Source organism: Falco naumanni, chromosome 9 (genome assembly GCF_017639655.2).
Source record: "Falco naumanni isolate bFalNau1 chromosome 9, bFalNau1.pat, whole genome shotgun sequence".
Classification (NCBI taxonomy): Eukaryota; Metazoa; Chordata; class Aves; order Falconiformes; family Falconidae; genus Falco; species Falco naumanni.
Genome location: NC_054062.1, coordinates 27,626,892 through 27,641,417, shown reverse-complemented (window position 1 = coordinate 27,641,417; position 14,526 = coordinate 27,626,892). Strand labels below are relative to the sequence as shown.

Here is a 14,526-nt window from a genome sequence, read left to right as displayed (position 1 = left end):
AGATACTTAGAGATTTGGAATATGTATTGCATTTTTTGTGTTTCTCTCCTGATGTCTCCTAACCACTTGTCTCACTTGAAATGATTTTGCATTTGGTGGGGTTTTTTTTCCTCTGGTGACTCTTGGTATTGGCAAATTGAGATTTCTGAATTCCAGTTGTGAACTGTCACCATGATTGGATGTTCTACTGCCATGTCTTCAGTTAGCCACTGCTGTCAAGAGTACTGGACAAATTCAAGGTAAGAATTTAAATCTTTTATTTACCTTGGAAGTAATTTTCTCCCCGTTCCCCAGATACCAGTTATTGCTTGGTTGTTGTAGAATGCATTTTCAGCTGTGTGTTGGCTTTGCAAACAGTAAGTAACTATATATGAAATACTTTTGTATTACTGGCTTTATGCGAATTCCATTCTATAGGGACATGTGGTGGGCTGGCCCTGGCTAGCGGCTAATACGTTTTGTAGTGTTTAGTCTATGATGTGATCGTGATATGTGTTGTAATGTTTGCAAAGCTTTTTTTGTTCAAGTTACTTCCGAAAATGTGTCTTTTTCTCTAGGGTATTTAGTCCTTTATCCCAATTTATGGTTCTTAGATAGTTTTACACGCAAGTAATTTATTGTAATTCATGTTTTTACTATTAATCAGACTAGTTCGCCAACTTTCAAGTAGTTAAACATAAATTCACAAAGATTTTTAGAATAGACATCTGTTAATGGATTAGAAAATACATGTTTTAATATGTAGATTACAATACTGCCTACATAATACTGATGGCAATATCTGTGTTCCTGTTTATTTAGGTTGCCATTCCTATAGCTTTTGAGTAGTTCCTTTTAATTCTGAAGTGTTTGCAAATAGGAATGTGATTTAAATTCTGAAAAAAATTCCAAGGGGGCCATTTGCCACTACTTTGTTAGTACAGGAAGGCAAAAGCAAAGAGTTAACATCTTAAACTATTTATTTTATTATTATTTTTTTTTACAACATATACAAATACAAGTTTATTCTTCAAGTCAGCAGAGAGAAAATAGTCCAGGTGGGGAAAGTCACTCTTAAAATTGTTCATTTTACATAGTTTCCAAACAATATAAGGACTGGCACAGAGTGAGGTTGCATTGTCAGAGTACTTTGACATGCTTTGAAAGAGGCAGAGGAGTTCAGCTGTACAACTAAGTCATTCCAAAATATCTTATACGTGTATTGGAGCGAGAGCTATTTACTGCTATTTAGTGTTTAATTTGCTAACTCTGCCAAATGTCTATCCCTATTGAAGTTACAAAATATTTATCACAGACAGGAAAAAATGCCACCATTGTTACATTTAGTGAGCTACCCTAAAAGTAAACTTGAGTTTTATAGTGAAATAGAAACAGCCAGTGATTAAAACCCAAATGTCAATTGAAGCATGTGGAGAGCTAGAGCAGAACAGACAGTTAAGTTTCAGAAGCTGCAGACTCAATGTCTCACTGAAATGTAAATCTACCAGCAAGTTCTTTTTTTTTTTTTAAAGACACAATCTATGAATGTAAGAGAATCTGTCTTGAAATACTTAGATATTTCCATGTTTAAGGCTTTAATTCTCGAAAGCATGTGATTTCTAGAAGCCCAATGGCTTTCTAAAGATGGCTATTGAGATACTTCATTTAGTAATATTTGTAGCAATAAAAATAATGTGACTAGGTTTTAAAAATTAAAACAGTCACAGAAGAAGAGAAAATACTAACTGCTGAACCTGGGATCAGTAAGATAGAAACAGGAAACGCTGCAGGTGGTAGGAGGTATCTCCTGGCGTGCCCCAGTTCCTGCAAACGTAGTAGTACTGCAATGGGGCCAGGAGCCGCGGCGGCCCAACTTTTCTCCCATACAGTCACACCACTGCGAGCAGCACGTGCTATGCGAGGAAAATATGAGAAATTGGTAGAAAAGTAACTGGTTTCAAAACAGTATAGACTTTTGCCAGTAAGCAACAGCATGTGAGAGTCCCACCTGTAAACTCTTCAGTGTGAGGCCTGCTACCACTCAGAGACTGCATGTTTCTGGAAGAGGTTGATTATTTACATTCCTTTCTTTCCAGCTTTATCCTGGAAGCTGCTTCCTGCAAACAGTTTGTAATGTAAAAATGAATGTATGCCCAGCCAAAGGCACAAAGTTGTTTTGTCAGTCTTGTATAGGAATGTGTGGACAGGTACTCCACCAGAAATAAGAGTCTGTGGCTAAGCAGAATAAACTTTCCTATTCTAATAGTAACTTAGCACATGAAATTTGTTTAACTGGGCTTTCACAAAAGTTGACCAAACTAAAAATGTTTAATGCTTCAAGTGGTGGTGTGTTTTCATTATTATGAGACTTGGAACCACACAAAGGGAAGGATAGTGTATTCCTTTCCAAACTAACCCCAAAATACAGCACGTTTCACCAACAGAAGTTTACTTGGATGTTTGCCAGTACCTAAACTTGAAATTTATATATATACATTAATGAAAATACTGGAACAGTGTAATTAGCCTTACACAGTTCCAGCTGTCTACATGCCTATAAAGTTGGGATTTTTTTTTTTTTTGCTGTTCTCTTTCACTGTGATAAACAGCAGCAAAAGTAGCTTTACACTTTGATTAGTGAAGAAGATGCTTATATTAATAAACTATTCCCACAACTAGAAAACTATTCTATTAGCAGAAATAGTACAAAATGACTGTTTCTAAATTGCCAGTAGACTTCAGGGTGGTGTTGGACCTGCATTACACAATGTGACATGCTTACTGTTTGTTGTCCCTTGATTTCCCAAGGTTGTTTTTTTTTTCTTTTAATATCTATCTATGTGACAGAAAACCACCAGTGGATGATGACATGGGTGTAAGGGCTTTCTATGTTGAATATAATGAATTAGTAACTGTGTCTTCCAGACTACTGTGATACTACAGTTGATGTTAAGAATTTTATTTTCAGTGCTGCTGAATATAACAACAAAAAGGCACCAAACAGGTAAGGGCAAACACTATAGGAAAGTAAAATGCCATTAAAACACCAAAAGAAAAAAAATCTTAGTGATGTGAAACTGCTAGTGTTAAAATAACATAGAATGAAACTACCATTAAAAAAAAAAGTTGCATTAGTTGAATTGTGCAGTAAGTTGATGTATTTCCCAGTAATTCCAAAGTATTCCAAAGCAAACTATGCCTATAAAACTAGGGGTTAAGTTGTCGCTTCTACCATTTTTACTCGGTATCAGACCTGCATTATGCCTGTGCCATGGGGGTGGTGCAGGGAGAGCGTACCTCATCCTTACAGGGGCCAGCTCTCTAGTTGGAAATTGTAATACGTGAGCGACGAGGCTGAGCTGCGAGGTGGTTTGTTTTTAAATCTGAACATATTGCTAAATTGCAAAATGCCGTTTTGCTACATCAGTAAGATAAGCAGTGGGAAGCGTGTGACCCCCGGGGAGGATATGCCATGGGGAAATTGGGCTTTTTTGTGTGTCTGTGGTTCTTTTTCCTGAAAGCTGGAAATGACCTCCAGAGGGCACTTTTTTGCTTGGGTAATGGCTAAGTTACAGGAATTTCTTGTCTAGCGGAAGACTGATAGCTTCTGGTGACAGAATGCAGGTTTTGTCTGCTTGTTTATATGCCAATTAATGATTTTGCTTTGTTTTATTTAATTTTCTAATTACTGGGGATGGGGAGGGTATTCACAGTCACAGGACTGGCTACTGTAACTTCTTCCCCTTTCATCCTTGCACTGGCAAAAGTAAATCCAATTTTAGTTATGCTGCTATTTTATCCTTTGCCTGATGCAGCTTCTCTCTTAGAAGCCACAACATTTTTGTGCTCGAGTGCTGAAGTTAATGTGGAATAACAGAGTGTGCAAATCACCGATGGATTTCTTGATTTAATTAATGCTTTGTTTAGGGATTGCTCTAGGTAGACAGAACGTGGGCAGAGCACTTCATTCACCACAGATACACTTCTTGTGACAAATCAAGGGGATGACTGATTTCAGCAATTGTCTCATTTGTGCCCCTGTAAGTTGGTATGGATTGTTTTAAGTAACTAAATGCATTAATAACTCCCATGGACAAAAAAGAGACAACCACAACTAACAAATAGCAAAACATGAATTCGGCAAACATAAAACTTTACAACAGTGTTTCTATGTAAACAAATGTCAAGAGTTATAGTGTAAGAGTTCTTCATACTCTCTGGTTTTAACACACAAGTAAAAAGACACTTCCTGACTGTATGGAAAAATGTATTTTGAATTCAAAATTTTGAAATGTTAATTACATTTATCAATGCATTGTTTCGAGTCTCATCAGTTTTGGGTATTAAATGGCTTGTGCTGAAAAGAAACAACCACAATCAAGAGAGAGGTAAAAATTCTGCATTTTCTAAAAAGTAATACATGATAAATATATTATACAATGGCATGTACTTCGGAACATGATAATAAATATTCTTTCTTTAAACACAAGCCTGCAAAACTAAAATTTATAAGAAGCAAATGTTGTTCCTTGTCGAAGTATCACTACCAGTTAGGTGTATTTAGCTATTGTACATTATTTTGTTAAAGTAGATAAACCATAAATAATTTGAATGTTTTGTGTATATTCACCGAGGTTAAACAGATATGCAAAGGAAGTTACAGTATATTTAAATCTCTTTACAATCACTTAACACAGTGTTTAACAGAAATCTTCAGGTAAAAGTGCATTATTTTAATATAATACACATAAAAGAACACTCTGGTTCTCTGCCTTCAGTTTCCCTACAGGCAACTAGCTAAAATTATCTTTTGTTTAAAAAGAGGAGGGTGACAACACATTTGTTTACAACATACAGTCCAAGAAAACCTCTTCGTCCGCCTATTGAGAATCTGCAGATGTGAAGACAGGGGAAGAGAAGAATCTTCTGATAGCTGACAGGCATCTTCCCAACCTATGACATCCATTTAGGATTCCCAGATTCTGGATGTTAATCCAGCAGCATTGCCTGGATTAAGCATCTATAGCACAGGGCACAACTGCTGACCAGTTCAGTCCGCAGCAGGTTCCTTCAAAGGCACTGCAGAAGGGTTCAGTGATGTCAATTCCAGTTATCGAAAAAATGAAAGAACAGATGCAAAAGAGGAGGGAAGAATGTGACTGGGAGCTTTCCATAGTTTACTTTGCTTGCATTCAGATTGTTTTGATTTAGGGTTTTTATAGTAGGCTAGAAATAAGGTATCAAATCTGTCCCTTCGTATCTGACATCCTTTGCAAATGAAAATTCTGTTAATTTAATGATTTAGCCATGTAATTCTTTAAGTGCATGAGGAAAGAAAAATGTAATCTTGAATTGGGTGTGTGAGGTGGGATTATCAACGCTGAAAAAGGTTTCTTCTTCATTTACAATGAACTGTAACTTCTCAGGTGATATTTCAATGCTGTGGTAGCACTCTGCATAGATCTGGTTAGTGTAGGTTGGTGGACAAATTACAGGTACTGTCTTCATATAAACGGGACAGTCTTACGTTGTGTGTTTCATTTGTTATTTTAAGTCAAGCAAGATGGAAGAAATTGAAGAGATACAGGAAGGATAGTAAAAATGTTTAAACATTTCTGGCAAAATTTCCACAGAGAGAAACTAGCACTATAAACTTCTTTTAGCTAAAAAGGAGATCATCAATCCTGATGATTTTTATTATATGTATGTAATGAAAAATAACAAAAGCTCTATTGGATACTTCTGTTTACTTGGGCTCAGAGCAGAAAAGTAACAGGACATTGTTAATTAAGCACAGTTAGCTGATTAAAATGCATACTGTAAAATGAACGAGGAGGGAATGTTTTAGTTTTGTTTTTTAAATGGGCAGAGAAAGTGGGTGAAACTCCAGTCTTCACACCATTCTGATTCACTGCAGCAAATGCCAGAATATGTAACCGGAGACCTTCCTGATCTTACTGTATTCACGCTTCCACGGACCTTTCTGTCAGTCCCTTTTACCTCACTGTGGTTTCACCAACTACAGCTTTGAAAAGAATAATCATGTATTAAATGATTACTCAGAGTTAGAATCGGTGTCTCCTACCTGAATAGACCGTACTGTAGGCAGTGGTGGTTGTTACTCCATAGTGTCACTGAAGGCCAGGCTGCAGGCAGACCTTTCATCCTTGCTCTGGGGACTGTCTGGCAAGACCTGCAGAGGTGGCGATACGAACCCCCGGTACTGCTTGCTTGACTTGGTTAACTTCTTGAGTTCACTGGTAAAGGAAATGCCTTTTCTTTTGTCATCTCGTGCTGCCTGTGAAAAAAGTAGATCAGATGACAGAAGTGGTTTTGCAGGCTGCGAGTTAGCCGTACGATACAGAACTCGTATGAAAACACTGAACGTATTACTAAGCAGGCCTCCCCTTTTGAAATTCAGTGCAGCTGTGCTTTCATAGCCAAGCACATTCTTCTGATTGTTCTGAATAAATTCTTTGGAAGTTATGCATTGTCAAAGATATCTTTAGCAAATCTGGTATAAACTTATATAAAAATCTGTGCTTATGACACGGTTACTTCAGAGCAATAACTGCTGCGTATTGGTGGCGTCTGCTGGAAGGGGGAACACAGCTCCTTCTCCCAGTGGGCACGTACTTTATTCGTGCCATTTTGCAAAGCCCGAGAGAAAGCAACAGAACAACTGTTGCACTGGGCAGGAATAAAGGAGACTTTATTGCAGTAGCTTTAAAGTTCTGCCCATTTGAATAGTCCTGCTTTACTATGGTGGGAAGCATGGCACACATAGCCAGAAGGTTTTGAAAAATGGAAAGCTGGTAGCAAAAGATAAAGGTTGTCACGGGATTTGCAGGCTGTAAGGAAATCGTGCTGCTGGATGTAGCGTGCAGTTTTGCAAAGAAAAAAAGTAAAGGGGGTGCAGAGAAAAGAGGAATCTGCTTTATGCTGTCATCTCTTCTCCCCACCCACCCGCATGCCAGCTGCGTCTTCCGTTGGAGGTAGGTTCCTGTTAAGCTGATCATACATCATCTATAAAACCTGCTGCAAAGTACTTAAATCTTTTACCTGAACCTGTTCTTTGAGTTTAAGGATAAATTTGCCTGCTCCCTTCCACTTGCTTTGGGCCTGAAACACGCACTCTTGATCAGACAGAATCCTCTGAGATGGTTTAGATGTGGAGGACTTTTTGTTTGCTGGCTCTTTTGTCACCTCTTCCAAGAGCACATAATCACTTGGATTTGGATTGCTCAAAATGCTGTAGGAGTATTTGGCTTTGCAAAGAGTCTGTTTAAAAGCAGAAAAAAAAAGATGACAAAAAAAGAAGGCATTCCCTCAGACTGAGGTTACTAAACTGATTGCTCAGCTAGTGCTGAGAACAACCCCCACTTTATCTTGTGTGAAACCAACCTCCACCCTGCACGTTACGGACCTACGAAATGGAAACATGCTGCTTACCTGCTGTATGACATCCTGAGCCGTGCTAAAGCGGGGAGCTTTGATGACAGTGCGTGGTTGCTCTGGGGAGACATCATGTACCTGAACAAAGAAGCTGTCATCCTCAGAGCTGATGGCTGCATCTTCCTTTGCTTCTTGAAAAATGTTTCTCTCATTTAAATTCTATAGAAAAAAGGAGAGCCAAATTAATTTACTTCAGAGAGGTAGCTATTAGCTGGTGGTCACAAAAGGTTTTAATCACATGAAAATTGGAGACTGCCGTTACCCCAGGTCCAGTTCGTTAAATACAGGTCTTCTGTACGAGTTTTGACAAGCCACTGTTGCGAATACTACATACCTGAGTTTCTGAAATTCCTTTCATAGTAGGCAAGGAATGGAGACAATAGGCATAGTACCACATTATGCAAAAATGATCACTTAAATCCTTTATTTCCTTGTGTATGCAAAATTATGTTTTGTTATGTAATGGTGGCATTAAGATGAGAGATGGTGGAAAGTGTCCTCTTCTGTCCTTGTCCCTGCACTAAAGCCAGAAGAATTTAGAGAGCAAGAAGTCTGAGCGAACATTTTCCTGTGGAGCAAGAGGAAGGCTGCTTCTCTCTCCTTTTTCAGGCTTTATGACTACTGCAGATTTTAGACAGAATTCCTCCCTGCACCTTCTCTTGGATAATGCATTTCTCTCCGACCCCTTGTAACATAGCTTGAATCATAAGCGGTAAACATGGGCTGTGTATCACACCCTACAAGTGGACCCACTCCTTGTTTTTCCATGCAAATTTGCAGCTTCATTTCTGTCTCCCAAGATCTGAGGCTGCTATCTGCAGAAAGACTCAGAATTACAGATGCTGCTTTGAGGTACTAGCATCACAGGACATAGTAACATATAATTATTGCAGCATAATTTTTGCATATGCTAAGATATTTTCACCCACGGTTTCTGGTTTTCAAGAATGGGCTTTGGCAGTGACACGTTGGTGGTCGCAGACACTTACAAAGGAATTGTAACTTACAAAGTTGCAGTCAACTGAATTAAGTAGGCTACTATTTCCACAAACAAATTTCCACCTAGTAATTTTTGCTCCGAATATTCGAAAGAGAGGAAAGCAAATTACAAATTTGTTTAATATAATGGTAGTCTGTCAAATGGAGGCTTTATGAAAAGTTGTATCAAAATAATCAGTTGATTCTTTTTTCACTTTAAAGGATGCCAGAGGATCTGTCATTTGTGTATGTAAAACTCTGTGTATATAAACATATGTGTACATATATTACTGTGTTCAGACTAAGGAAGCATTATGACATGCTAAACTGACTAAAGGCAGTGCCTCTGAAAATGAGCTCATTAAGTGTCTGTCTGCTGCTTTTCTGTTTCTCTCTCACAAGCCTGGGTACTAGCATATTTTCAAGCTGTGGATGTCTTGCTCACAGTTTAAACCGAAGTAATCACTCTGTCTTCCTCCTTTAAATTAAAAGAAATCACCAATTTCATTATTTTAGGCTATCACTGATAATTTAATCATCCTTTGAGGTTTTCAGACTTTAATATTCAAAATCCTTTCTAATTTTTCTGAATAGAGAAGTTGCTGGCATTTAAACTGATCAATAATTGTAGTTTGGAAGTCTGTTATCCTGTTATCCTTGATCCTTTAGTATTTATTACCTCTATTTCCTATCATGTCAAAATCTAGATTTGCAATTATCAGTCAAAACAGTAAACTAGTGGCATTGAACTAGGCAATAATGATTAAATGCCAGGTAGCTGGTACTTAAGCTGAGTGCAGTCAAGTCAGTGTCACAGAGGTGTATAAAGTCTAGTTGTGCTCACTCAGGAGTTATCTTTGTTTTTAAATGACGTACACAGCATTGACATTACTCACCAAGTAGTGAAACAAACACTGGACCCCTTTGTTTCCAGGTCCTAACAGCTATTTTTAACTGCCTTTGTAAATAAAAATTTACCTAAAGCAGACTTACTTCCTCTCGCGTTTTAAAGATAATCCTTCCAACATATCCTTCTTCTGGGAACCAACTGTTCAAAAGCTGCACTAGCCCTTCTTCAGGACCAATCACTCTCTGGAAGGGTGGTTTTCTGCATTCACTCTTTTCTTTAGATATAAAGCTTTTCTCTTCCATCAGAAAATAGTCTGCAGCACATGACTCGGTGCCTTTTGTGGTAGCCAAGAGCTAAGACAGACCACAATAAACACACAGCAATTAGAACGCTAAATATAAACACTGCATAATTAGTAGTTATAAATGAGAATGAATAAGGAAGCTTTAAGAATCAATAACTATTCTGACAGCACAGGCAAGATTTCTGATGTGCTATTTATTATTCAGATATTTCACTCCAGGGTAATGTACTGTTCTTTTTAGCGTAGCCAAGCAGTTCAACTATTCCAGACAAGGCAGTACTATTTAAGCTTATTTCTGTCCTGTTTGGCTGGCCAGACAATTTATTCATAATCCCAGGACAGTACAGTCTTTTCCCACTGCTAGAATAACAATCCCTGTTGAGTTAACTGGTTTTTCTACTCATGAACTTAGCCCTCTAACTTTTACTCTGTATTCCTGTGGTGCTCAAGTTCAAAGAATTGCGCAGAAATGTTTTTGCCCTTGTTGCAAAGCCAGCCTGCTGCCTCCGTCGGTCAGAAAGACCGTTTGCCTCATCTGCATATGCCCAAATATTAAAATACTAATAGGGAATACGTTCTAAGATTAGAAACCCATTCTCTGAAGCCGAGATTGGGAAGATTTCGCTGATGATATTCTGTGTTTGCAATGTCATTAATTCCACGGTAGTACATTTCTAAAGCAGCACCTGGCTGTGATGAATGAATGACAACGACAACGACCCTGCATGTGAGAAACACAGGGAGACAAACGTCCGGAATGATGTTAGTGTGGATTCCGGCAATTGGGAAGTCTGCAACGTAGCGGGCGGCTTACCTGATGGAGAAGCTGTGTAGCTGTGGTCCCCCCACTTATATTAAAAACGGTGAAAGGCTCCGGGCCTGGAATTCCATGAACAGTCACTTTGTAAGTCACAGCAGCTTTCCTTTCCCCTGGGCTAAACAACTGTTCAGACAACATTCAACAGGTTACTGAATGTTTGTACGCAGACATGTGATTTTGGGTTGCTTAAAAGAAACTGTACACACAAGTTGTAAGGGCCTTGACGGAGCAAAGCTATATAGCTAATATATGGCTCTTACTCTACAGATCAAGGCATTAAAAAATACCCCAACAAACCAGCCCCCCAAAAGACTCCACCCCACCCTTGAAGCTGAAGAGAAGAAAAAAGGAAGTTTTCCACTGAGACTACATAAACTGCCACTGAAAAAAGGGCAGACCTCCATCGCTCATTATCCATTCTAGCTGAGCTCAGACTATTTGGATTCAGCATATGAAATACCGGATGAAAATCTATAGCTTTGTTTTACCCTCCAAACCATTTAAGTTCCTCCCTTCTGCCCGAGTAATTCACCAAGATATGCATTTGGCATGTATTCACAGGAAGATAACATCTGCCACACAGCTGCTGCACACAGTAGCTCAGGAGGTCTTATTTAATACTTTAGGAATCAGAAAAATAATAACATACATGCTGAAAGTTACTAAAACACAGGTAACCCAGGTAATACAACATTAAGGGTATTTATGAAAAAACAGAATCATAGAATCATTTAGGTTGGAAAAGACCTTTGATATCGTCAAGTCCAACTGCTCACCCAGGACTGCCAAGTCCATCGCTAAACCATGTCCTTAAATATATCATACCCATACAAGGGCACAAACATATATATTTTTATATGTATAGATATATTATACACATGTGTGTATACTTCTTTGTAAAATAAACATATAGATGTCCACACACATGTCTTTTCCTGTGATAGAATTCAGTTTTACTCTCATCATCCCAACGTTGTTGGTAATTTGCATCTTTCTTTTTTTGTCCCAAACGCATTGCTTATGACCCATACATAAAGGAATGCATGAGGCAGCTCTGAACCTTACTGTTCAACCACACTCTTCCTCCAGCACAGCAGTTCTTGTGCTTCACCTAAATACACCAGAAGTCAGACTCTGAAATTACCTTCCCCAGTTTCAGCCAGATGGGATAACCTTACTTCTACTAAAACCCAAAAGAATTAGGCATTGATGTACCTCTGAAAAAATGTGCAGGTTTAGGGGCTAGCATCTTTGAACAGTCTGGTTCTACAAGTCTTCATTCAGATCATAGTAGTCATTAAGACAACAATACATGGCATTCACAAAAGAAGAATGTAATTACCACAGATGCAGGCAGAGTGTTTCCAGAAGGACTTTCTTCCATTCTCCGACTGTTTATGAACAAACTAGAAATTTCTAATGCTTCATTGTGCAGGTTATGGAGCTGGACATGTCTATAGCCTAAAGAGAGAGAACCCTCCTGTAAGTACCTTGCCACATCCTAGGACACAAGCCACATAAACTGAGAACCTAAATTTGCTGTATTTACAGCTACAATTTGCCACACCTATAGGATGTACAGCACGGTACTAACAACTACATTTACACTGTCTGTACAACAGTGTAACCCAAATGCTATGGCCTGCCTTTGTTTTGCTGTAATATTCAATACATTCATACATGAAATAGCTAAATATTAGAATATGCATGAAAGAAGGACAGATTCTTACTGGGAAAATGCATGTCTGTGGGCAAATCTCACACGCCAGGCCTGTTGTGTGACGTTTACAGTGGCACAAAGTGAACATGAAAGTATTTCTACCGATCTGCAGAAGAGCTGCTGGTAACATAGAAACTCCCTCCCCCAGGTGTCACAGAATTAATGATGCTTCCTCATCTTTCTCACCTTTTTTCACCGTTCCTCCACCTTTCCTCTAGCCACAGCTGCAAGAAGCACAATTCCCCTCTGCCCAGTTACAGCAGTTTCTTGGGCAAAGGACAAGGCAGGGAGTGAAAGCACTCCACACTCCCCAAAGGAGCAGCAAGTCCCAAGGTGGACACCACCTCACCACAGCTCAGGATCAGAGCAACTGCATGCAAGATGCCCCGGTCTCTGCAACACCAGAGGATGTGACTTTTTACAAGTCACTGGGGCTGTCTCCAGCTCCCAGGCAATCTATCAGACCAGCATCATACTGCCAGGGCCAAGTATGTTGTCTGATATTTGCTCCGTCTCCTTGAGAAAAATGCAACCAGCTGATTAAAAATATCCCTCCGGCAGAATTCGGTCCAGGAATCTGCTTGGCAATTTTGGCCTAGGTTGTCAACAAACTATACTGTACCTCTTTTTAGAGCTTTTAGGGGAATGATTCTCTGAGCCGTTACAGCCGAGCTGTTATTTTCAACAACTGCAAACCGAAGAAACACCAAATCTTCGAAGTGAACCCGGAAAAGGAACTGTTCATTCCACATAGGGTTAAGAGTGTTGCGATGAATGGGCTTTGTCCGGAAATGACAGCTGTCCAGCGGCATCCCCAGCACATCGATTTCGATACACGGACTGCCCGTGCTATTGCTTGGGCAGACGTTCTGCCCAGACACGATCTGAAGCAGAGGAGTACGCAGAGAAACTGGTTAGTGCAGTGATCATTTACTGTCATGATTCTGAGCTGAATATTGTTTAGCGCACTCCTAAGCACAGTCTGTTAACGTGCTGATTTAATTACAACATTCTGCTACTTTTGTAATTGCCAGAGCAGTAATTTCAGCAGCAGTTACTTCAATCCTGCCTCCCGGCCACACTGTTGCTAGGGTATCTTTCCTCTGAAAGAAATACACTATACATCATGAGTGTAACCATTCAAAGCATCTGAAAGTTAATCCAGAAAGAATGTACCAGTAACGTAGTCAAAAAGGATCAGATTTTCAGATCATTAGTCTGGGATGATGACCCTGACCTCTGGCTTGCTTTGGCATACACAACACAAGAACTAGGTGTGCAGTTACCACAGCTGGGACAATTTTGGTTCTTATAAATCTCACTTTTCTGAAACATTTCCTGGAAAGGACTAGCTGCTTAGAATACATTTTTGGGGGCCATAAATCCATCAAATATGTATCTTTTATAATGGTAAAAAAGTATTTTTTTAAGATTCAGTACAGCTTTTCATAATGGCTTTTTGTGTAGCTTCTCAAGTCTTCACAAATGCGTGAAACATCCAGGCACATGTATAATTTTACACAGTTGTGTAGTCCCAGGAAAAATGCTTTCAGGACTGGAGATCAACAACTACTGTGAAGGAAACGTGAAAGTAACTATGAATACAAAGCAGTCAATAAAATAAAATAAAGGCAATTCTTTGCTCCTTCCCCCTCTCGTTTCTGTTACTTATGCTGACCTCCAGAAGTGCAAGCAACAATTAAAGGTTCCATCTTTTCATACAGAAGCATAATTGTAATGCTGGTTACAGACTGTAGTTAAACATTGTCTACTTCTGTCTGCTTGGCTGTATGAGATTCCCTCTTCACGTACTTACTGTTAAAGAATATATAGCTGGCTCCTTATTATCAAGATCTCTTTCTAATGGACAGAACTGCTGGTACATTGAGCAATTTTTATCCCACAGAACAGGAGGCTTCAAAACATATCCACAGCCGCCGTTGGCCTCAAACATCGCTGCGTTAAGGTGCAGAGGAAGATCTGTGAAAGTAAGGCAGCCAAAATTGACAAAGAACAATGGTACAAGGGGAAGATGTAACAGTGAAGACGAAGATGGGTTTTAAGTTGTTTTTTTGTTTGGTTGGTTGGTTGGGTTTTTTTTTTTAGTCATGTACTATCAATTCATTCTTGGATTCAGAGACAGCTATAATTTATCCAATTTATCCAATGCTTAATCATACAAAACTGTAAGAACAGTTCATTCATTTCTATCCCTTCCCATTATCTTTATCCAGCTGTAGGGCTTGCCTGCACCTGTTGTCTGAGAAGTTTCTAGGTATTTGCCGTGAACTGCAGAATGAAAAAGCATTGACTATGTAGCTTTGTAGATGACCTAATGGCTCCCCCATTGAAAAGGTGAAAGAACACAAGATAGGCTAGAAAATGGCCCCAAAATGTTTTGATCAACATTAAACTAGGAC

General features: G+C 39.0%; 1 protein-coding gene across 6 annotated transcripts in view; it reads right to left on the bottom strand.

Moving 5' to 3' along the window:
• Nucleotides 1-64: 64 nt before the first annotated feature.
• The window catches only part of PLCE1 (phospholipase C epsilon 1), a 164,068-nt gene continuing 149,606 nt past the window's right edge, over nt 65-14,526 (bottom strand). For 4 of the 6 annotated variants that reach the window (XM_040606039.1, XM_040606042.1, XM_040606043.1 and 1 more), the window contains 8 exons: nt 13,923-14,086; nt 12,729-12,990; nt 11,729-11,847; nt 10,381-10,509; nt 9,406-9,615; nt 7,432-7,593; nt 7,042-7,260; nt 3,553-6,277 (listed from right to left, as the gene is read on the bottom strand). In XM_040606039.1, the coding sequence (XP_040461973.1) occupies nt 6,098-6,277; nt 7,042-7,260; nt 7,432-7,593; nt 9,406-9,615; nt 10,381-10,509; nt 11,729-11,847; nt 12,729-12,990; nt 13,923-14,086 (1,445 nt within the window). In that variant the 3' untranslated portion in view covers nt 3,553-6,097. Of the gene's footprint in view, nt 2,097-3,552; nt 6,278-7,041; nt 7,261-7,431; nt 7,594-9,405; nt 9,616-10,380; nt 10,510-11,728; nt 11,848-12,728; nt 12,991-13,922; nt 14,087-14,526 lie in introns of those variants that run through there. The other 2 variants (XM_040606041.1, XM_040606040.1) reach the window with 2 other exon arrangements.